The sequence below is a fragment of the Ruditapes philippinarum genome, unplaced genomic scaffold (genome assembly GCF_026571515.1).
Source record: "Ruditapes philippinarum isolate M1 unplaced genomic scaffold, ASM2657151v2 ctg76_1_1_1_1, whole genome shotgun sequence".
NCBI lineage: Eukaryota > Metazoa > Mollusca > Bivalvia > Venerida > Veneridae > Ruditapes > Ruditapes philippinarum.
The window spans coordinates 475,421-497,987 of NW_026858000.1; the positions used below are offsets into that span (position 1 = coordinate 475,421).

The 22,567-nt window shown below is 32.8% G+C and overlaps 1 protein-coding gene across 1 annotated transcript; it reads right to left on the minus strand.

Annotated features, from left to right (window-relative positions):
* Positions 1-1,516: 1,516 nt before the first annotated feature.
* LOC132751763 (uncharacterized) lies at positions 1,517-21,104 on the minus strand. Its single transcript, XM_060742005.1, has 9 exons — positions 20,605-21,104; positions 18,293-18,384; positions 17,205-17,324; positions 16,874-16,992; positions 7,700-7,903; positions 6,324-6,560; positions 5,679-5,909; positions 4,939-5,160; positions 1,517-4,216 (listed from the first exon to the last, which is right to left on the minus strand). Exons 5-9 carry the CDS (start codon positions 7,901-7,903, stop codon positions 3,977-3,979), a joined length of 1,134 nt encoding a protein of 377 aa, XP_060597988.1. The 5' UTR covers positions 16,874-16,992; positions 17,205-17,324; positions 18,293-18,384; positions 20,605-21,104; the 3' UTR covers positions 1,517-3,976.
* Between the last annotated feature and the right edge of the window lie 1,463 nt (positions 21,105-22,567).

The following is a 22,567-nucleotide window of genomic DNA, read 5'->3' on the forward strand; positions in this document are numbered from 1 at the left end:
TTGTTTCCAAAAATGGTCCCCGGTGTACTCCTGCGAACGAAATGACGGACGCACAAAAAGAAAAAATTTAAAATTTTATAACAATTTATTTTTTTTGGGGGGGTTTAATTTTGCAAATATGTAATGTGGAAACCCTAAATTTTTTTATTTTTAAATTTTTATTTAAAACTTACCCCTAAAATTTTTGGTTTTTGAAACAAAGCGGAAAAGAATGGACCCGGGGAAAAAGCAAGATTTGGCCCCCAATTTAAAATGAAGGGAAATTTAAATTTATCACACTTAAAACCCCCAAATTCGCCAATACCCAAAATAAATACCCTATCCCATTTCAAAGTATTTTTGTTAACTTGGGGTTTTTTAAAACCCCGTCTGGCGGGGCAAAAATGGCTTCTAAGTTTTTGCAAAATATACATTTATTAATCACCCCTCATAATTTTAAATAGAAAATTCTTAGGGATGATTTATGCATCCCTTGCATACGGAAGTTAGAAGGGAAAAAACAAAGGACAAAACACTTTTACCCATTTGATAATATCGAAGTTAAAAAGGAAAAAGGGAAAAAAGCAGCAATTGTCTAAAGATATTTAAGACACCAAACAATATTTCCGTCCCCCTAAAAATTTTTCTTTGGGCAATTTGGGATAAAAAATGCTGATTTGGTTTAAATTTTTTAAAAATATGCACAAAAAAATGTTACAATCATTTCGTGTTAACTAGGGGTTTTTATTCAACCCTTTTTCCCACAATTATCACATAAAACTAAACAAGAAAAAAAAATTTTATAAGTATAAATTATTTTTAATTTTTTAATATAAAGGGAAAATTATTTGCATTAAAATTTAAAAAAATTTTTAAAAGGGTCCCTTTTTTATTGGGAAAAACAAATTATTCAATCCATTGAAAAATTTTATAGGAAATAGGGTAAAGATATTTTTGGGCTTTATTTTATTGACCTTTTTAAATTATGAAAACATTACAGGATATTTTAAAAATTTTGATAACCCCTTGGGTTTTGGGCCGTGAAGATTTTAGAAAATAAATTGTAGTTTTTTTAGGCTTAGGGAAATTTTAAATCAGGGCCCCGGGTTAATGTAAAGGGTTTTTGTTAATTTCAACCAAAAGGACAGTCGGGTTTAAAGAGAATGCCTGATAATTTGGGGGTATGTGGTTCGAAACCTTTTTTTGCCCTTTTTTGTATCTTTTTTATTTTTTTAGTATAAAATTTTTAAAGGAACGGGGTTTTTAGTGTTTTTTTAAAGGCAAATTTAAAAAACTTTATTGAAATTTTTAATTTCCGTTTTAATTTTTAAACCTGAAAATTCCCTTAAAGAAATGTTATTTAATAAAAGTTATATACTAGACCCAAAAATTAGGTAAAACCATAAATATAATCAACGCACAGAAGGCGCTTGAATTTGTTTGGGTCTCGGAATATCAGAAAGGTGAAGTTTGATTGGAAACAATGAGATATAAATGTAATATAGATGCTATTAATTCAAGAAATAATGACACAGGGTTATGAATTTATATTTTAATGAACTGTAAATAATGTAACATTTCAATATATCAAAACTTATCTAAACATACAAAACGGTATCCTATATCTAAACATGCAAAAATATAATTGTAACATTATTATATCCAACATATCTTACAACAAGTATAACAGTATATTTATATTATATGGTGAAGATGGGTTTTTTTTAAGTTTAAATATTATATGGTCAACATGGCATTTATACAAAGAAACAAATACATAATGTTTAACCTTTAGAAATGCTCATGCCACATTGCAATGAATAAGATGATTTAAATAATAGTTATTACGAATTTTGTAATATTTAAACTAGACATGGGAGTAAAAAGTTTAAATTGGATGACTAGGTACATGTATTACCAATATAGATTTGGCAAATTATTATGCAATACTGTAAGTAATAAGAAGAAACTTGTTGTCTTTCCTTTTTTAACAATGGCATCATTATACATATACAGCACATACTAGTATATTTTTATAGTTTGAGATCATCTTTATAACAATGGCATCAATATACATATCCAGTGCATAGATAACTATAGTATGAGATCATTTTACATAAAAACATTTTAAAAAACAGTAAACAGGATATACATATGTTAAGCAGATAAATGTAGTAAAAAAGTAGAGCATCTCGACAAGGTAATCAATGATAAAAGCATAGTTTGGAGACCTTTTGTGCAGTGCATATATAAGTTACCTACATTGCAAATTCCATATTTATATTGAAAGGAGAGAAGGGCATGCTCATAATTTGCCTATTTCTCTCTAGGATATAGGGTAATGGAAAGCCATATGAAATAACATATTCTGATGCTCTTATTTTCGTGACTTTTATCTCGAGTTTCAAATAGTATAAACTAGGAACAATTTTTTATTTTTACTATAATACAGAAGAGTAAGAACACATAAACTTGGCAATTGGATTTCTACTCATCAGATAGTTTCTGATGTTTCTATTGAACTGAATGAGTATTATGAACCTTGCTATATTTTGTATCACATTAACTGTTTATTATTTAGCCTGTATCTCTGTATAAATTACATATAATCTTTATTTGCACACATATAACAACAACAAAGAAAAACATTTGTGATACAGTAAGTGTAGTAATTCGAACATCATTCTGTATTCTTTGAACAGTTACTAGCACTTAAATGTAGATGTTCTGTATTCTTTGAACAGTTACTAGCACTTAAATGTAGATGTTCTGTATTTTATTTGAACAGTTACTAGCACTTAAATGTAGATATAAGATAGTAATGCACACAATTGTCTATTATATACGAATTATTAGATTTGTAAAAGGCATTATTTATGGACTACTTTTGTATGAGATCATTTAGTATTATTGTCATATGAGAACATTTAACAAGAATACACAGATATGTAACATATGTACAAATGTAACGAATATGTAATCATAGCAACAAAATTATATGCCGAGTATAACATATTATTGTAGTTTGCAGACTTTAGGGGAATCATGACAAAGTAAGAAATAAATCCTTAACAAGCTGTGTGTATAGACATATCAACATATCTTTGCAAATATATTTGAAAATTAAACAAATATATGTTTTCAATGATTGGACAATTTATCGATTACATTTCTAACATCATAAAAAAATTATGTGTCCATTTTGTATACTTGATTTTCAAACATAGTTTTCCAAAAAAACACACCAAATTGATAAAAATGCATCTAAACAATAATAAATATATAATATTCTATGTGACTTGACATTTTGTAATATCTATTATACTGGCATTTTAGATAGATATTTCAATAAACAATATCATACGACACACAGTTTTATAATATTAAAATTAAGGAATGAGATATGATACTAAAATTGGCTGACTAGGCATTAGTAATAGGGATTTGGCAATATATTATGCAATACTGTAAATAATTATAAAAACTTGTTGGCAACAAACAAGAGCTTTGTCATTTCTTTTTAACAATGGCATCAATATACATATACAGCACATATATTATTATAGTATGAGATCATATTATATATAAACATTTCAAAAACAGGTATCAAAATATACACATCTTAAGCATATAAATGTGGTCCAAATCGCTCAAGTCAGAATAATTGTTAATTTGGTTTTTAAAGAATTTTTTTTTTTTACAAAATGCGTATAAGGAAAGTCAATGATCCTCCTGGATGGAGACAATTTTGACCCCATCCTTTTATATGAACAAACATATAAAGATGTTTCATGCTTAATATCAAAGCTTTAGGGATTTTTAAAAGGAGATTTTTCAAGTTTTTATAAGGAAGAAATCAATGACCATGCTTTTATTTGAACAATTATGGTGGACATACTTATAGAAATGTCAAACTCAGGAGCAGTAATTTTAGAATGAATGTCATCCAACGTGTTTTTTTCCCCAATTATAACTCTCTATTGACATTTTTATTACTTTAATTCATTAGATTGATACCAATAGTATCTGCCCCACTTATTTCCACCTCCAGAGTTATTGGCCCGGAGGCTGTGCAAAGTTCAACCTCGTCTTTGGTTTCTTTTCCGAGGGTTACCTGTAGAAGTGGCAATGGCACATTTATAATCTCCCCTGTTGTCAAGTACAACTCTGCTTTCTCTTCTTCAACACCAACAGCCTCAACTTCTACGATTTTTCTTTCAATTGGAGCATCACATTTCTGGGAAGAAAACATACTTAACATAAATACATAACACTATTATTGACTAAACATCAATCAAACCTTCAAACAGTGGTTATATTTTAAATTCATCAAGATATGATAATCATTATATGCATGCAGTAAATATGTATTATTTAAGACTGAATTTGTACTATTGCAATTTTGATATTGTTTCCAATTCTAAACATCTGCTGAGGATATGTCTACCTATGTTTTTTTTTAAATATGAATAAGAAGTATAAATGTGTATATTGTATTCCTAGATACTTTTGCTGACATCATATTTTACATTTTTTTTAATGTTTACTTGTTATGACACTCACATTCATGCAATCACATGTCAGTGAATATCAAGTTGTTGTAATTACAAACATATTTTTGATTAATTTGCCAATTTTGATAATAATGGCATTAAAAGCTTCATTTTCAGTTAGGTTTAAGTTCACAAGCAGAGTGTAAAGGTCAGATGGCAACTTCCAAGCTTATATGGTGGGGAACCCCTCTGTCCGTTATTTCATGCACAAGCAGACACCCAAGTAAAACCATCGACTTTTAGTAAGCTAGATGTAAGCATAATCTCTTGTAAAAACTGAAGTTGCTGGTGCTGTTCATACCCATAGTGTTGAAAGGCATGTAATTTGAAGTAAGTAAACAGTCTTCACCACTCGGCCATGAAATAGCTTAAATAGTTACAAAATAAATACTATTACAGGACTTACTTCTATAGCTGACAGGCTTGTCGTTTGCAATGTGGTTGTGTTGTTAAACACATTTGTAACAACATCTGTTATTTTAACAAAATCTCCAGGCCTGACAGTAGTATCTGCCATGGTCCTCCACAGGGTAACCTTTGCCTTTCCTGTCGAGTCTTCTATTGTGATTTTTTTGATCTTAACTTCTGACCCGCTCCCCCTCACGTTTACTCTCTGTGGCTCATCTTCCTGGAAAAGTCAGGTATACTTCACATTTCTGAATTATTATAAAGGTTTGAACAGATTAATATTAAGGAGAAGTACTTTATAAGACTTAGTATCCCATTCTAATCCTTTTCTTGAATGTAGAAATATTTGTTTTGTATTGTATATATGCAAATGTATATATTCGTGAAATTTGTCTTCGGTATATTCAGACTCCAATACTTTTTTCAAATATTGTTAAGCAAAGTAAATGTACTAGGAAATGTACATTGGAAAATCTGGTCCGAGAGTCACATGTCCTTAAATTTGTACCAATAGCTGTCTATAGGGAAGCATGTTGAATAATCAAAGCTTTGACAAGACATGTGATTCTGGTTTGCACAGTTTGCTTTTCTGCAAATAAAGATGTAGAAATTTTCCCTAAAATAATTTAATGTCTTTATTCAGATTGGAAGACTGTCTAGTTTTTTCTACTTATTAACTTTGATTAGTATGCAAAGTATTCAAAATACATCCAAAATATGATTAGTTACATGTCTTACCTGTACGATTCTACCCATGACAGACACTCTTTTCTTTAGTGGCGATGTTAGTGCCTGTGCAATTTTCAGGCTTTCTGCTGGTCTGTGTCTTATTAAATCTTCTTCTCCCTCCGTAAACTTTGTCTGGTCTACTTCTAGTGGAGCAGAGCTTAACACTTTGGATTGTTTTTGGTCATCACTATGATGTGGTGACCATCTTCTGATTTTGTGATAACCTCTCTTATCACAATAGAGTTACCAACCTAAATAGGAAGAAATGCCTATTAAGGATATTTGAACAATTATTTATATAAATACATATTGTTCAAAGAAATGAAAATTTTTGGAACTCCACTTATTTTAAATATTGATGGTTAAATAGAGTGAGCTGTATTTACCATTAAAAACAGCTGATTGATTCAATATTTGTGAATGCATTCAGATCTTTTGTTCACCATTTCCTATTTTATTAAAGACATGTGATTCTGGTTTGCACAGTTTGCTTTTCTGTAAATAAAGATGTAGAAATATTTCCCTAAAATAATTTAATGTCTTTATTCAGATTGGAAGACTGTCTAGTTTTTTCTACTTATTAACTTTGATCATATCAATTAGTATGCAAAGTATTCAAAATACATCCAAAATATGATTAGTTACATGTCTTACCTGTACGATTCTACCCATGACAGACACTCTTTTCTTTAGTGGCGATGTTAGTGCCTGTGCAATTTTCAGGCTTTCTGCTGGTCTGTGTCTTATTAAATCCTCTCCCTCCGTAAACTTTGTCTGGTCTACTTCTAGTGGAGCAGAGCTTAACACTTTGGATGTTTTGGTCATCACTATGATGTGGTGACCATCTTCTGATTTTGTGATAACCTCTCTTATCACAATAGAGTTACCAACCTAAATAGGAAGAAATGCCTATTAAGGATATTTGAACAATTATTTATATAAATACATATTGTTCAAAGAAATGAAAATTTTTGGAACTCCACTTATTTTAAATATTGATGGTAAAATAGAGTGAGCTGTATTTACCATTAAAAACAGCTGATTGATTCAATATTTGTGAATGCATTCAGATCTTTTGTTCACCATTTCCTATTTTATTATACTATTTAGTGCCCAACTTTGTCACCAAATGAAAACGTTGCATATTTTAAAAATTCTGTGTTATTTTTCATAAAAGAACAGAAGTCGATACTATATTAAATTCTGATCATAGCCGACTTCAATTTTTCATAGTACTTCATAGACGTTATCAAAAGAATAACAATGAGACAAAATAAAGCTTGACACCAAGTATGTTAGTATTCATCCATAGCTATTCTACAGATCTTAGACACATCCGCCTGTGGCTATCGCTCCTGTCAAAGTTTCTAATTTCTGAAGTGCAGCACGGATGAATAGTAGCATATACATAGAATTACCCTAAATGATGAGCATTATATTTTTATAATATTTTTACTTCTATGGGCATTTTAATTGTGAAATACAATGTATACTTATATTTAAATCAATTCTGAGTATTTAGTTTACTTGATAACTTTTTTTTGTTTTGTTTTGGGTTTTACGTCACATCGACACAGTATAGGTCATAGCGCGACGCTCCAGCTTTACTGGTGGAGGAAGACCTCAGGTGCCCTTCCATGCATTATTTCAGGCACGAACGGGCACCTGAGTAGAACCATCGACGTTCCGTAAGCTAGCTGGATAGCTTCCTCACATGAAAGAATCCAAAGTCCCTGTCGGGACTCGAACCCACAGTGGTGAGGGACAAGTGGTTTGAAGTCAACGACCTTAACCACTTGGTACTTGATAACAACTTTAGAATTTCCTTTACAAGTAAAGTGCATAAGTTTATCTGTGTAATTAAATAGTAATATAGTTTGAGACTAACAGATTTCAGTTGAGATTTTTAATGGTGAAGCTGATACATTTTATGGCAGTTTAATTTGAAAATTGCATATGACAAGTTTTAGATAGTTCTATATTACATCAATGACAAGCTGTGAAGGATGCATGAATAAGCTTTAACCTACCTTCAGTTTAGCATATTTGCTACTATCATAGCAAATAGCTTTAAGTACTGTCTCACCATCACTTACAGCAATAGTAAGTGATGACTTATCAGTGCCATCTCTGCCAGTGTAGTGCTGGGGACTTAGAACAGCAACAACTTTTACTTTAAATGGCTTACTGTATGGCCCTCCTCTTTCCTTTAACAAGCTGCTTAAGCTAGACATCTGAAAATGCAAAAATAGTATATGTATATTTTCTTTAAAATTTTCAACTGTTCAGTATTTATATATACATGTATTTAGTGCAATACTGTGAAAGTGGTTTATTTTGCAACGTGATAATATTAATACCTGTGTTTTTTGCAAACTGATATTATACCCAAATATATGATTGTGAATTATTATTACTTTTAACAGTTTTCTTATATTATCTGAAAACACTTTTTTTACAGCAATCTTACATGGATAAGTTTGACTGTTCAGATACTAGACTATTTTTCTCATTGTTTGTCTGAACAAATCACAAATGTTTTAACAAAACAATATTTGTGTTAATAACAAAATAGGTTATTAGATTTATATGGAAAAGAATGTTTCATTAATGTGACAAAGAATTAATAAATGATATCAACAGCATCTAACATGAATATCTTTGACTGTTCAGGTACTTAGTGATTATTTTATAATGTTTGTTTATCTGAACAAATTACGAATGTTTTGAACGAACAATATTTGTGGGAAAGAAATGTAGAAGGAAATGTGCTACAGAATTATCAGTGTTTATTTCAACATTTTTATCACATACATGGCTGCTTTTGCAACTCCGTAAAAATTGAATTGCACAGCCTTGTTACTTTTTCACTACAAGCGGTCTTTATTTCTGGTATGTGACAAAAGAATATCAAAATTGTGTAAGTTCATTACTGACTTTATTGAACATGTTGGATAAATAAATTATGCTCACTACGGCTCACAAAATATTGTTTTATTCTTCCTATTCAATAAATTCAGTATTGAAGTTACACTCATTCAATATCCTCTTATATATGATTAATATACATATGTAGGTATTAAACTACTTAATGAAACAATTGCAATAATGGCATATTCTTAACATGTACTTGCTTAATTCATGATGTTATAAAAACAATATCAATCATGATATCATATTGTCCCAAATATATACCCACGTAAAAAGTCCACTTTTTGACATTTACAAATATTTTGGAAGCATAAATATCCACTTACGGTACCAAGTATTCAAATTTGTTGATGATATTTGAACATGTTGAGTAAATGGAAGCCTATAACCATTAGTAGGGCTGTCAAGAATATCCCAGATTAATGTATCATTGATATTCACCATTCGATACATAAGTGATAATAATATATTGATACACAATTTTGAATATCATATGTTTTTCATCTTATTCACAATTTTGAATATCAAATCTTTTCTTCTTATTTTGTAAAAATGTTCATCAATTTCGTCTAAATAGGGAAGTTCTTTTGATATCTTATGGCAAGCTTTTACTAATATGTTAAAGTTTTAGTCAGTGAGATAATAAATTAGCAAATAACCCCTACACTTCATTACAAATTTTGTGTTTGTTAATACTAATAGTAGAAGCACACCAAATAATTTCAAATTCAGAACTATACACCAACATTCTTGCTATTCTAATTTTATTTATATGCAAGATACAAAGGTTTGTGATCAGAGTAGTAGGATTCTAATGTACCAAAGCCTTTGATACTGTCTGCACTTATATTTGTATATATATGATCAAGGCATGAGTCATAATCTGTTGTAATAGTATTAATTAACTGGACCACATTCAATTTTTGATGAAATAGAGGCTGGTAAGATGCTTTTTTACTGATATCATAATTAAAGTCACCCATTAATGTAATATTTCTAACTGTGCTACTGTCAACTTTTTTAACAATGTCGCACAATGCAGATATAAACAGAGTGAAATTACACTTATTTGCTTGATTTGGGGGACAATAAACAAAACAAAACATTTCTTTTTTGTTAACTCTTATGAGGCAGTATTCTATACCAGATGCATTCCCACATGATATCATTTCAACATTTACCGAACATCTATAATATATGGCTAACCCATGAGCACAATCTTCCTTTCTGGCACTTATTATGTTAAATCCATCTACAGTAAATCTGTTTCCCAAGGTCTCCCATACTCTAGTTTCTACAAGACCTATGATGTCTGCAGACATCAAATTATATTCATACCTAAAGTCATCAATGTGCTTTTGCAGTGATCTGCAGTTGTGGAAACACACAATCATTATTGGTTGTTCAAATGATTTTAAACATGGTAGCATATTTTCAATACTTTTTTGGGACCTCAGTCTTTCCATTTCAGCTTCAACTTCAGATGAAACACTGATCTTTGTTTCATTTAAGTCTGTTATGTTTACTCCAGATAAACTTGTGACTCTACTCAAACCAACATAATGGATATGTTCAATTTTTCTCTTTCCAAAATTGACTACTATTTCCTTCATTGTGGATCCCTGTGATTTGTGAATAGTTTTTCCAGCAGACATGTATAATGGGAACTGTCGTCTTATTACAACATATGTTTTCATGTACTTGTAAGTAAATTTCCGACACACTTCAAGTATTGGTGTCCATTCAAGTGATATACCATCCATGTACAAATGTTTGTATTTTGTTCGCCACCTGCTACCAATTAAGTTATCATTAAACTGAACCCATACAATGCTGCAGCGTGCAGAATCAGGAACTCTGAAATCGAACTTCTTTATGACACATGATGCACCATTTGTTAAGCCATCAGTGGTGTCTATATTCAAACAGACTTCAGCTTGCAACTGTATACCTAGTGTGAGAGTTTTTTGGAGGCCCATAGTTTTACTTGAATCATCTGGTAATTTTGAAAGAATATTTTCTCGCAGGGACAAACTAATATCACCAGATATGTCATCTAAAGCTTCAACAGTTACAACATTCTCTGCCGGTATATTACCCATAACAGTTGAATTGTGAAGAGCTACATCTTTTCTGGTACAGAATAAATGTGGCATCTGACATATTCTTTGTTTATCCTCTGTCCCAACAAGTCTTTTTTTCAGAATAGACAAATCTGCATCAGTATGCAAACCTTCTCGCAATCTGTTCAGTAATTCAGCAAAAGCACCATCATCTTTTTGTCTCATAACCACTTTCAGCTCATAGAAATTGAACAGGTCTACCCATGGATTTGTGGCAAGGGATGACATTTGGATATTTGTGAAGTTTTGAGAAAATATCCAAGAATCCATGACTGGTTTAAGTTGGTAGAGATCTCCAACAGCAAGGATACTAACATTTCCAAAGGCTTTAGTGCAAGCCATAATTTCTTGCAATCTAAGATTAATGAAATTGAACATGTTGCGCCCAACCATTGAGATTTCATCTATTATAATTACTTTCAAGCAATGATAACGTGCTCGCATTGTGTTCAATTGACGCATATCAAGAGGTCTGAAATGAAAACCTTGATTTGCAGGAATATTAAAAGCCGAGTGGATTGTTAAGCCACCAATATTGTGAGCTGCTTTTCCAGTTGGTGCACATAACAATAGTTTAACACTGTCAGGACTTTCACCATGACTGTGATTGTAATACTTCAACAAACCCTGGTAAATATTTCTGATAACGACACTTTTTCCAACACCACCACCACCAGACAGGAATGTATAGAAAGGCAATGACTTTGTCTTGACTGTGTGCAATATATGGTAGAAAAAAATTCTTTGCTCTTCATTCAATTGACGCACCTGTTCAAAGAAGCTGTCATTTGTCATTTCCATTTGTGGGAGAATTTCATTACCTGTGGATCTTTTTCCAATATTCAGATCTTCCCCTAGGTCATAATCTCAAAGTTCATTAGCTCCTGATCCTGGGTCAAAAAGGTCATACTTACTAACTGTATCCATGTCTGCTTCAATGTCTATTGAATCTTGATGACATGATTCAGAATTTACTATACCTGCAAAGCACTCTTCATCTATGTCTTGCACGGATTCATATTCAACTTCGCACCTCTCATAGCTTTTCACATTGATACTTATTTCTTCAAACTTTAGATTGTAGCTGTCCTCAAAAGTGTTTAATCCACTGATCAAGTCTTTTTCTTCATTCCTCCAATGTGTGAATAACATTAATTTCTGACGATAAAATTCTTCCTTATCTTGATTTATAGGTGTTAAATTTGTGTATATAACCTTCTGCCTGCATCTTCTTTGCACTTGTGTACCACAAGGAAATCTTATTATTTTACTTTCAACAAAAACTTCTGTGTCAATATCATCATCATGGTCATGGTCATACTCTGTTTCTGGAAGTTCTTCAAGAAATGTTTCAGTATTACTACTTTTTCGTTCACTTTTACAAACTTGGTACCAGGACGCAAAATCTGCATAACATATATTTTCCATTGAACGTGGTCGTCTTTTGTACCTTTTTAACACATTATCCATCTCTACATTATGAGAATTTTCAGGAAGTTCCTTCAACTGTGAGAAAGGCTTTATGAGACTTGTTCTATCATCTGGCTTCTGTGTGTCAACATATACAACATCTCTTGTACATCTTCTTAAAGGCATTTGTAATACTAGATATACTGCCTCTTGAGCTCCAATTTCTACGCTTGTTAAAAACTGGTTTCCAATTTTCCTTACTTGCTGTCTAATATCACTTTCAGTTTGCTGTGCATCAATGCAAGCATCTTTGAGCAAGTTTGAAAGACCTCTCTGTCCTTTTGAAATGTATGAGACAATGTACGAAACACATGAGTAAGGATCAAGAACAAACTGCAAATCCATATTTGCCATCCAGGATTGTAACAATACTTTATTATAACTATTTATCCTACTTTCAGAAACAGAGCGTTTTAAGTACACCGTGGCTCTTTTCAGAGTAGATCTTATACATTGTTCATAGAAATCATAGTCCATATCAAGTTCAGCTAGAAATTCTTCAAATGTCATGCTATCATCCGCTTTATGAAGATCATTCAATAATTTGCTTATTTTCTTAACACAAGCTGTATGTTCAGGTCTTAATTTTTCATTCTCTAATGGGTACAGGATGGTAGTTCTTGGCATTGGAAACAAAGGAAAATTGAAACGGCAGATATCTTTTCCTTTCTTCCTGCAAGTATTAGCATGCCTGTGTGTTTGATAATTAACCAAAACAGGTATACTATCATCTTTATCACATGTAACATACTTATCAACGAAAGCAACAACATCTACATCAGTGGATTTACCATGTATTGGAGCATCTTTTATCCAAACAAGCATGTGAATATGAGGTGAACCTCGCTGTTGAAATTCAACACGATAAAAGTAATCTTTAATATTACCAATAGGCAGGCTAATATCCTTCAGTACGCACCTAATGAATGTTTGTATGCGGTTTTCAAAGTATCGAGCACAAGTCACTGGATCAGACTTAATCAAAGTACATTTTTCTGTCCAAGACAGTGATCTAGCTTCTTCAAGGTTAATTGATCTTTCAAGCACAAGTTTGGAAAGTGATTGCAATAATGGCTCCCATTTTGTTTCAGCAGCAGAAAATGAGCAGAACCATGTTGGAATGCCAAGCTGACGAACCATAGAAAAGACATCACGCTTTGCCTGTTCCCAGTATGGAGGAGAACCTCTCAATGTCCGTAGAACTCTATAACCATCATTTTGCATTGTTAAATTTTCCACAAAACCAGGGCGCAGAAATTCACTAGCTGTTATTGTACGGCCTTTAGTTTTACACTTCCTAATTGCAAGGGAGACTTTGTCTTTAATTTGCTTTATTTGTAATCTTTTAAGCTTGAAGAATATGTTAGGAATATTTTTTGCAACTCTTCTATCAACATTTCTTAACTCCCATTTACATATTGAACTATAGTGAATGGGAATACAACGTTTAGAATTATCTGTACGAGATTGGCCACAAAATATAGTAGGAAAGGAAAGAATCTCTGAATGTATATCTTGAAACAAGCTAATAGGTGAATTTTCCTCCCCTGGAGCAACACATAGAACTTGATTGAACTCTCGAAAATCCAATGATTGTAGACATGTATCCAAGTTTCCAGTCATTCTTTCATTGAAATGTTCATCTTCTGTCCATCTATTTGTTTCCCCCTCATCATCAGCATGAGATTCTGTATTAGGTTCTGACCTTTCCTCAAAGGTACCAGATGGCTGCTGAAGCCAGGTCTCATTTAACGATATTCCTTCACTTTGAAATAAAGTACTATTAGAAATTAACCATTCTGCTGCTTCAAAAACCTTATTAGGCCGTATGTTTTCAAAAGCAACATGATGCTTGTATGACAACTTTCTTTTCAGTTTTAACATAATTGTTTCATTGTCACTCATCATCCTTGGTAGTGATTTAATAGTACTATTGACATCTGCTGGGACATTTACTACATTACCCTTCATATTTATTTGACCTCCCCTGGGCATTTCACGTAATTGCATAAAAGGCAGCCTTGGTGAAACCAGTCTTTCTTCTAAAGGTGACAATTTTAATTCTTCAGGAATGGGTGGAAAGGAAAGACCATTATGAAGCCAAAATTGAGGAGTTTTACCATTCTTTATAGCACAAAGGCAACCTTTGCATATCCATTCTGCATTTCCAACACTCTTGTAACCATTCAAGAAATTTTCAATATTTTGAATATTTGCTGTTTTCTGTACATTATGTCTGAAAAATGTTTGAGTACAACATGAACAGACATAGTCTGGACCCTCAGATACAAGATTATGAAACTTGTTTACCAAGCTTTGTGTAGTAAATGGAACATTTATATCATCTACACACTGCAGAAATGATCTACCTTCGATCAAACTTTCAACAACCTGATGTTTACTTGAAGTATGTGATGACTTTCTTTTCCTTTTATGAACATTAACTACCCTATATCCATCTAACTTTTCAAAAATTTCTATGGCACTGTCTATTGTTTTCCACTTTTTGCCGAGATCAAAGTAATGTAAATCAAACTGAACATCATCAGGGTTTACATTCATGGACCTTACTAATGCACAAATGTAGGAACAAACACTATTTAATGAGTTTATAAGACCAAGTACTGAAGTCCCATTTGCTGTACTCAAGCCTTCATGATTCCTTGAGTGGCTATCAAATACATAGTAACAGTTCCCGTCACGCTGGATGCTTATGGCAAGCCCACAAAAAATCAAAATAAAACCTTTAGATTGATAGTTAAGAACTTTTTTCGACATAGCAAATTCAAGCTGATATAACGTTATATTATCGTTATTAACATTTCGACCAAGAAACCCAGATGTTATGCCATTATAGTAAACATACACCTTGTGTCCCTTAATAATAACACTTTCAGGTAGTTCTTTGGGATCCATAAAGCCTGTTGTTGCCTGTAAGCTATCAATTGCACGATACAACTGACTTCCAGCAAATAGAATGTCATGCAAGTCATGAGCTTGCATCTTTTGTCCATGTATAATATATCTTGAAAATATCAAGAACATTAAGCTGCATGGAACACATTGCCTACCTCTTGCCTGATCAGGTAAACATGAATCACCTTGATTAATTTTGGCAGATGTAACCAAATGGTAATCCATCTTTAAAAATTCTGTAGTTTAATGCATTATAAACAACCTACATGTACTGCAATACATATTTTAAATTGTTTCAAAACAGGTTTACCACTATTTTGCTTCTGAACATAAGAATATCATTCTGCTTTTTTATTAACTACACCGCCTAAAATGCAACATAAACAACAACTATAAACTGCTATTCAGATTATAATAACGGTGGTCATTTAACTCTTTCAACACTTTTTCCTTTCAAAACTATTCATGACCGTCAATTTCTATTAGACTACCCAGGCTAAAAGTCTTTATTAGTTGAATATAAATCCTTTAAACTCAAATCAATTTTAAATACTCTACTCAACAATATAGCTCTCAATGAATTTAAAACCAAACTAATGAAATTCAATTTAAAGCCATCAACACCCCTTCATAAAATATCAACCCAATGTATATATTTCAAATCCATGAACTCTTAATTAAGTAAGTGTCATTTCCATGTATCTATGTTCAATTCCATGTAATTCAAATCCCATGATCTCATAATAAAGTGTCATTTCCATGTCTCTATGTTCAATTCCATATAATTCAAATCCCATGAACTCTTAATTCAGTGTCATTTCCAAGTGTCTATGTTCAATTCCATGTAATTCAAATCCCATGAACTCTTAATTTAGTGTCATTTCCATGTATCTATGTTCAATTCCATGTAATTCAAATCCCATGAACTCTTAATTTAGTGTCATTTCCATGTATCTATGTTCAATGCCATGTAATTCAAATCCATGAACTCTTAATTTTGTGTCATTTCTAGTATCTATGTTCAATTCCGTGTAATTCAAATTCCATGAACTCTTATTTTTTTGTCATTTCCATGTATCTATGTTCAATTCCATGTAATACAAATCCCATGCACTCTCAATTTAGTGTCATTTCCATGTATTTTACAACAATTCTATGTTTTTCAAATCCCATTAACATTCAATTGAAAATATATTGTGTGTGTTATACTATTAATTCAATTCCCTATATGTAAAATTTTATTAATTTACCTATTGTTTTTGTATAAAAAAGTGCTCTGCTTGGATTTGGAACAGTCTGTTCAAATTTCAAGGCATGTCATTCTCAATCTCAAAATACAAAACTGAGCAACCAACAATATAGAGCCTGATCAGAATGCACTGATGTGCAAGCACTTTTGGTTCCAGCAATCTATGGCTTATATATCAATATTATTCTGTGTGTTTCAACTGCAAATCTGTATAGCACTTCACAAATTCAATTCAATTACATACATGGGTAAATAAACAGAAATAATGACAACACAACTGTACAGTACTGGTTTCTGGGGGGGGGGGTTACTGTCTATTAAAAGTATTCTAAAAAATGATCTAACAGTTTTTTGAAAACTCAATCAAGTTACAGGATTAATTATCCGAAAATTTGTCATCCAATATGCTGATTAACACAACCCTCAGTCTATTTCTACAAAATTTTAAGACTTATTAGAACACAACAATGCAACTTATAAAATGTACACCTTTTAAGAAATATTTTAAAACTTACCTCAAAGAGAAACTCTCAACTAAACCGCGGTAAATTCTTCACTATAAAGGTAGCACTCCACACAGAATTTAAGTCTCTGATGTCAATGTTCTATATTTAAGACCCCTGATCTACACAACCTGAAACAGAAAATACAGATTGTTGTCATAAGATTGCAAATCTTAAATGAAATTATCCCGGCAGTACAGGGAGCAGCAATACATTCAAATTATAATACTTTAATAATTCTTTCATTGAGCTATTTCTATAATTTTTTAGCCTACTTAAACCAAAACAATGATACTTATCTAATATAAACGTATGTATCTGCTAAGAATCTTTTAAAACTTACATCAAAGAAAAACTCTCAACCAAACAGCTGTAAATTCTTCACATTAAAAGTAGCACTCCACATTTACTTCCAGTCTATATGCAATGTCCAACAAGCAACATGTAGCCCAAACTACACAATCTGGAATGGAAAGACACATTTTGTCAGTTTATTAATGTCATAGACTGCAAATCTATAATAAAACTTTCCCATTTACGAACGATAGAAAGTACAAACAAGAGGGCCATGTTGGCTGTGGAATCGCTCACCTGTATATAGGCCCTTGTGCCAAGGCCAATTTTAAACCAGGGACTTTATAATAACTTGGTAATCACCCATTAGAAGATGTATCATGACATATATCTAAGCTCTATCTCTTTGGGGTTTTCATAATGTTTATACCATATTCAAAAAGGGAAAATTCAACAACAATGATCCCCTGGGCCAGGGCCAATTTTTACCCCAAGGCTTTTATAGAACAAACTTGGTAGACACTCACTAGAAGATGCTTCATGCATTATATCTAAGCTTTAGCTATTTTGGTTTCCTAAGAGGATTTTATAATTTATACTATATACAAATAAGGGAAATGAAAAAACCCCCTGGGACAGGGCCAATTTATACCCCAGTCAGAGCTTTTATTTGAACAAACTTGGTAGACACCCACTAGAGGATGTTTCATGCTAAATATCTATTATGGTTTTTAAAGAATTTTTTAAAGTTTTTACTTTTTACAAATACCGAAAATCAATGACACCCCCCCCCCCCTCTTATGAACATTTTTTTAAGTTGACCACCAAAGGAACATTCCTGTGAAGTTTTGATGAAATTGGCTCAGCGGTTTATGAGGAGGTGTCATTGAAAATAAAAGTTTAAGGACAGACGCCGGACGAAAAGCGATCACAAAAGCTCACCATGCCACTTTATGACAGGTGAGTTAAAAAGCTTCAATTCATTCTGTAGAAACCCAATATAATATTATGAAACATTTATTCCCTCCTTATTGTATTTCTATAAACTTTTGAGTCTACATTGTCACATAGAACATATCGATATGACTTACAAATTGTATAAATCTGCACCTGGTTAACAATAGATTTGAAACTTACGTCAAAAAACCTCTCAACCAAACTGCTGTAAATTCTTCACTAAAATGATGCACTTCACAATTTCAGATCAATCTTTTCCCAAACAACACAACCTGGAAATACAAGAATCTGTTGAGAACATTTAAAATCTACAACGGTCAGGCAGTATTAAGTGCTGCCGTTCAGTAATATGTCGAGGTGCTGGCCGAAGCAAGACATGTCCATCTTTGTAGCTTATTGTGAAGTTGCAGTACATGAAAATTGGGCACATGACAAATCAGCACATAAATAAAACATTCTAGTGTTCCGTGGTATACATCTTCTCTATATGACATACCTCCTTTCCTTATTACAATGAAATTTTACTGTATTGTTATCCATCGCTGGTTTGTTTTTAGCAAAGAATGACCTGTGCATGTTCAAAAAGGGTACCGTTTGAGCAGATTTCCCAAAGAGGGTACAGATATGGATATGCACTGTGATACCGGTCAAGGTAGGAAAAGAGTCAACTCGGCCCTATACCAACTTGGCACGGGTCAACTCAGCCCACCTTACAAAAATATATATAAAGTTATAACTTTGCTTTGCATGTTGCTAAGGTAAATGATTTTGTTTGTAAAGTAATACAAAAAGAGAAAAAATGAAACAAAAGCGTGTTTACTTAAGCTTCTATTTAATTGAAGAGGTCACTAATCAAATGGATAAATGAGTCAATCATAATTATCACCTAATTAAACGATATCCTTAATGTACACACTGATTGATAATAAAAGCCTGTAACAATATATGTTTCAACACATTGTTTGACACTGAAGGCATTTAAATTTATGGTTAAACTTTAAGTTAAACCCACCACGAGTTAGAAATACAGTAAGATATGCAATTGGTTATCTTTACTCGCACTTCTACTGATAAGAAAATCCTGTTTGCTGCTAGTTCCGAAACTGTCAATCTGTATATCATAAATAATGACAATAATTACAATTAATAGTGATAACACAAACCTAAATATTAATGTCACGGTTCAGAAATGTTCACTATTTAGGGCAGAAGATGTGTAAGCGGCCTGTTAGCTTAGTCTGGAGAGCCGGGGTACAGTATCCGAGGTTCCCAGGTTCGAGTCCCGGTCAGGCTGCACATTTTTCTAACCTTGTGACATTTGGCATCCAACGGGCGACTGTGACTGATATACTATAGCTCAGAGTTTAATTTACATTGCACTGTAACTCTGTGAAATTCGAGGACAAAATTCAGTATAGCAGGGGAGTATGTCACGGTTCAGAGCTGTTCACTATTTAGGGGAGAAGATGTGAAAGCAGCAGGATAGCTCAGTCGGTAGAGCCGTGGTACAGTGTCCGTGGGTCCCAGGTTCGAGTCCCAGTCAGGCTGCACATTTTTCTCACCCTGTGACATTAATAATTGAAAAGTGGGCCGAGTTGACTCATGGCGAGCTGACTCGGAGGCCGAGTATGTTTTAGGGCCGAGCTGACCCGGATTCGTCATGGTCCTGTAGTGTGGACAATTAAGGTACAATGTACTATTTAAACCCTCCTCAACAGGAATCAAATCGGATGTCAACATATAATCAGGCGAATTAGAAGAAGAACCTAGCTGCACAATCCTGTGACAAATATTTGGATCTTTAGCTTTGAAATTCAGACATTTGCACTTGGAAAAAATGTTCAAAATGTCCTGTTGATGGTCACCGATCAATAGGGTGCCTCAAATTGATTTGCACTCAATTCATCGATTTAGCCATTTTTATTTCGGAGCCGTGACCGTATTCCAACTTCTGTGTGATTTCGCGCAAATTTATTACTGTCACATAATAGTAATTGTTGCAAATGAATTCAACGATCATATTACATTTAAAAAAAAGTTACAACATTACCGCAGCATCTTATAACTTCTTCACATGAAAATCGGTCCCATCCACATTAATTATCCAATATGGCGTCGCTTAAAACGTAAATAAACAAAGGAACTGTGACCTACTTAAAATATATGCTCTTAAACCAAAGTTGTAACTGTCACAAACCTGTTTGTTTTGTGGAAAATTATTCGACAGGCTCTTTAACTGAAAATCACATCCACACGATCCAAATCATTTGGCGTCGCTTTATAATGGTAGGCCTAGGCCTATTTAAGTAAACAAAGGACCTGTGCCGGTGACCTACATAAAATTGAATCTGCTGTCTTCGCTTTAATCAATATTAACACTGTCACAAACTGGTTTGTAATGTGAAATCAACTTATCATATATTTCTTGTTTATAAATAATAACAACATACGATAATGTATAATAAAGATTGCATGAAATTTAATTTACAAACCTTCTTTCTTTCCTCTCCGTGGGTTGTTCTGTTGACTCTTCAGCGTGTTTTGATCACGTGACAAATTGAATTAGTTATATAAACTAACCCATAAACGAACGCCTTTTAATTGAAGAGTTCAAAATTGACGTACGTTTAGTCAAAATTATTTCAATATAATACCAGTTATTTGCGGAAATGTTACAGAATTGCACAATATTAGAAATCTTCGACCAAACGGGAACTATATTTTCTTCCCTGAGCACGTTTGAAAATTAATGCGCCTGTTTTGACAAATAATCTGGTTCCCTGTCCTCTTATGGTTCGCAGGGGACCAGTCCATTTGACAATCTTAACGCCGTGATCTCCCCTGAATTTTTTCGGCCTTAATGTCCATGTAAAGGGAAGTAACCGCTTCAAAACAGCGGACTACTTTCGGTATCTGCAAGTAAGAGCAGTCGGTCCTGAAATTTCGCTACCATTATTTGTTTGGTCTGACGACCCAAACAAATAAAAACGAACAACATAAAATAATCATATATAGATTCAAAAATGTTGAAAGTATTAATAAGAAAATAAAACATGGACCAACGCGGCCTCGAACTTAAAACACGTGTAGCACTTAGATTATAAACTCGTGATTTACCCTATTGCGCTATAACGCTGAGTACACTTAGTTTAGAGATACAAATTAAATTAAATTCCATCGTACATCGTACATCTCACGGAACTTATCGAACATCTACCGAAGATTAATATACTGTGTGCATCGACCGTGTAATCAGTATGTAATTGACAGGTTAATAAAACCAAACAATATAACTGAAAAAGTGAGTGGTGGAGGAAGATCTCAGGTGCCCTTTCGTGCATTATTTCAGGCTCGAACGGGCACCTGAGTAGAACTACCCATGCTCCATCAGCTAACTGGATAGCTTCCTCACATGAAAAAATCCAACGTCCCCTGGAGGGATTCGAATTCACAGCGGTGAAAAAAATGATGTATAGATCAACCATTTAATTTAAGCATATGAACAATACATGTACACGGAAAAGAAGCAGAATATTATTTTCTGTAACAAAATATTTGATAGGACCAAGGGTCAGCCTATCTAGTCTCTTTCAAAAAGGATCAGAAATCTACAAACAATCAGTTAAGGTAATTTGGGTATGATTTTCATCAAGAATAAATAAGTATTCAACTGATTGCAGTCAGCCTCCCTTAAACAGGTATAAATTTCTATAAGTCACACATCTATGTATTCTAGAGGCTTTATGAGGGTCCACCCGCCCTTTAAGGACCCCGTTCCACTCGCGTGTTTAAATGTTAAACGTAAATAGGCGTTGCTAGGTGTGGGCAAGAGTTTGACTAGGTGGGGGAGGCAAGCATAAGCTTTGACTCATGCGATTTTCACATGAATTAAACAATTCTATTTTACCATCCGTATTTATATCGTATCATTACATTTATAAATGTCTGTTTTAGAACTATTTTATACGTGAGAAAACACATACTTTTAAGAACTAACCTTTCTCCAGTCTTGTAATTGTTTTCCAGTGAAATATGTGCCCACAAACCCACCGACATGAGGTAAGAAAATTGCACACGCTGGTTTGACATATTCCGCCATCTTTAAAAAAAATAGTATGAAAATATTAAAGCGACAAATTCAATCCGTTAGACACAATTTTTTTATATCTAAAATTATTTTTTTTTTGTAAAAAAGTCAATATCTAAATCAATAGAAACAGTATTTATCTAAATGAAAATCAAAATAAAATCTGAATAAAAGATAAGTGAAATAAATGAAATGAAAACAAGATGTCCTACCGCGTTTAAGTTAGTGAGACAAAAGGAAAGATTTAAGCTTGTTATGTTTAAACAAGTATATATTTAATCTGAGCAAAGTTTAAATACTAAGTGGAGTGTGAGATAGTAACGATACATATAGATTGTGAACACTTGACCAGTATCAAATACTGATGC

What these genes read in the sequence shown, in the direction of transcription:
- LOC132751763 (XM_060742005.1), bottom strand. Translation starts at nt 7,903, where the DNA reads ATGTCTAGCTTAAGCAGCTTGTTAAAGGAAAGAGGAGGGCCATACAGT. An exon ending in TCATGGGTAGAATCGTACAG is followed by an intron (nt 5,161 to 5,678) that starts GTAAGACATGTA and finishes TGACTTTTCCAG; the next exon opens with GAAGATGAGCCACAGAGAGT. An exon ending in CAAGCCTGTCAGCTATAGAA is followed by an intron (nt 4,217 to 4,938) that starts GTAAGTCCTGTA and finishes TTTTCTTCCCAG; the next exon opens with AAATGTGATGCTCCAATTGA.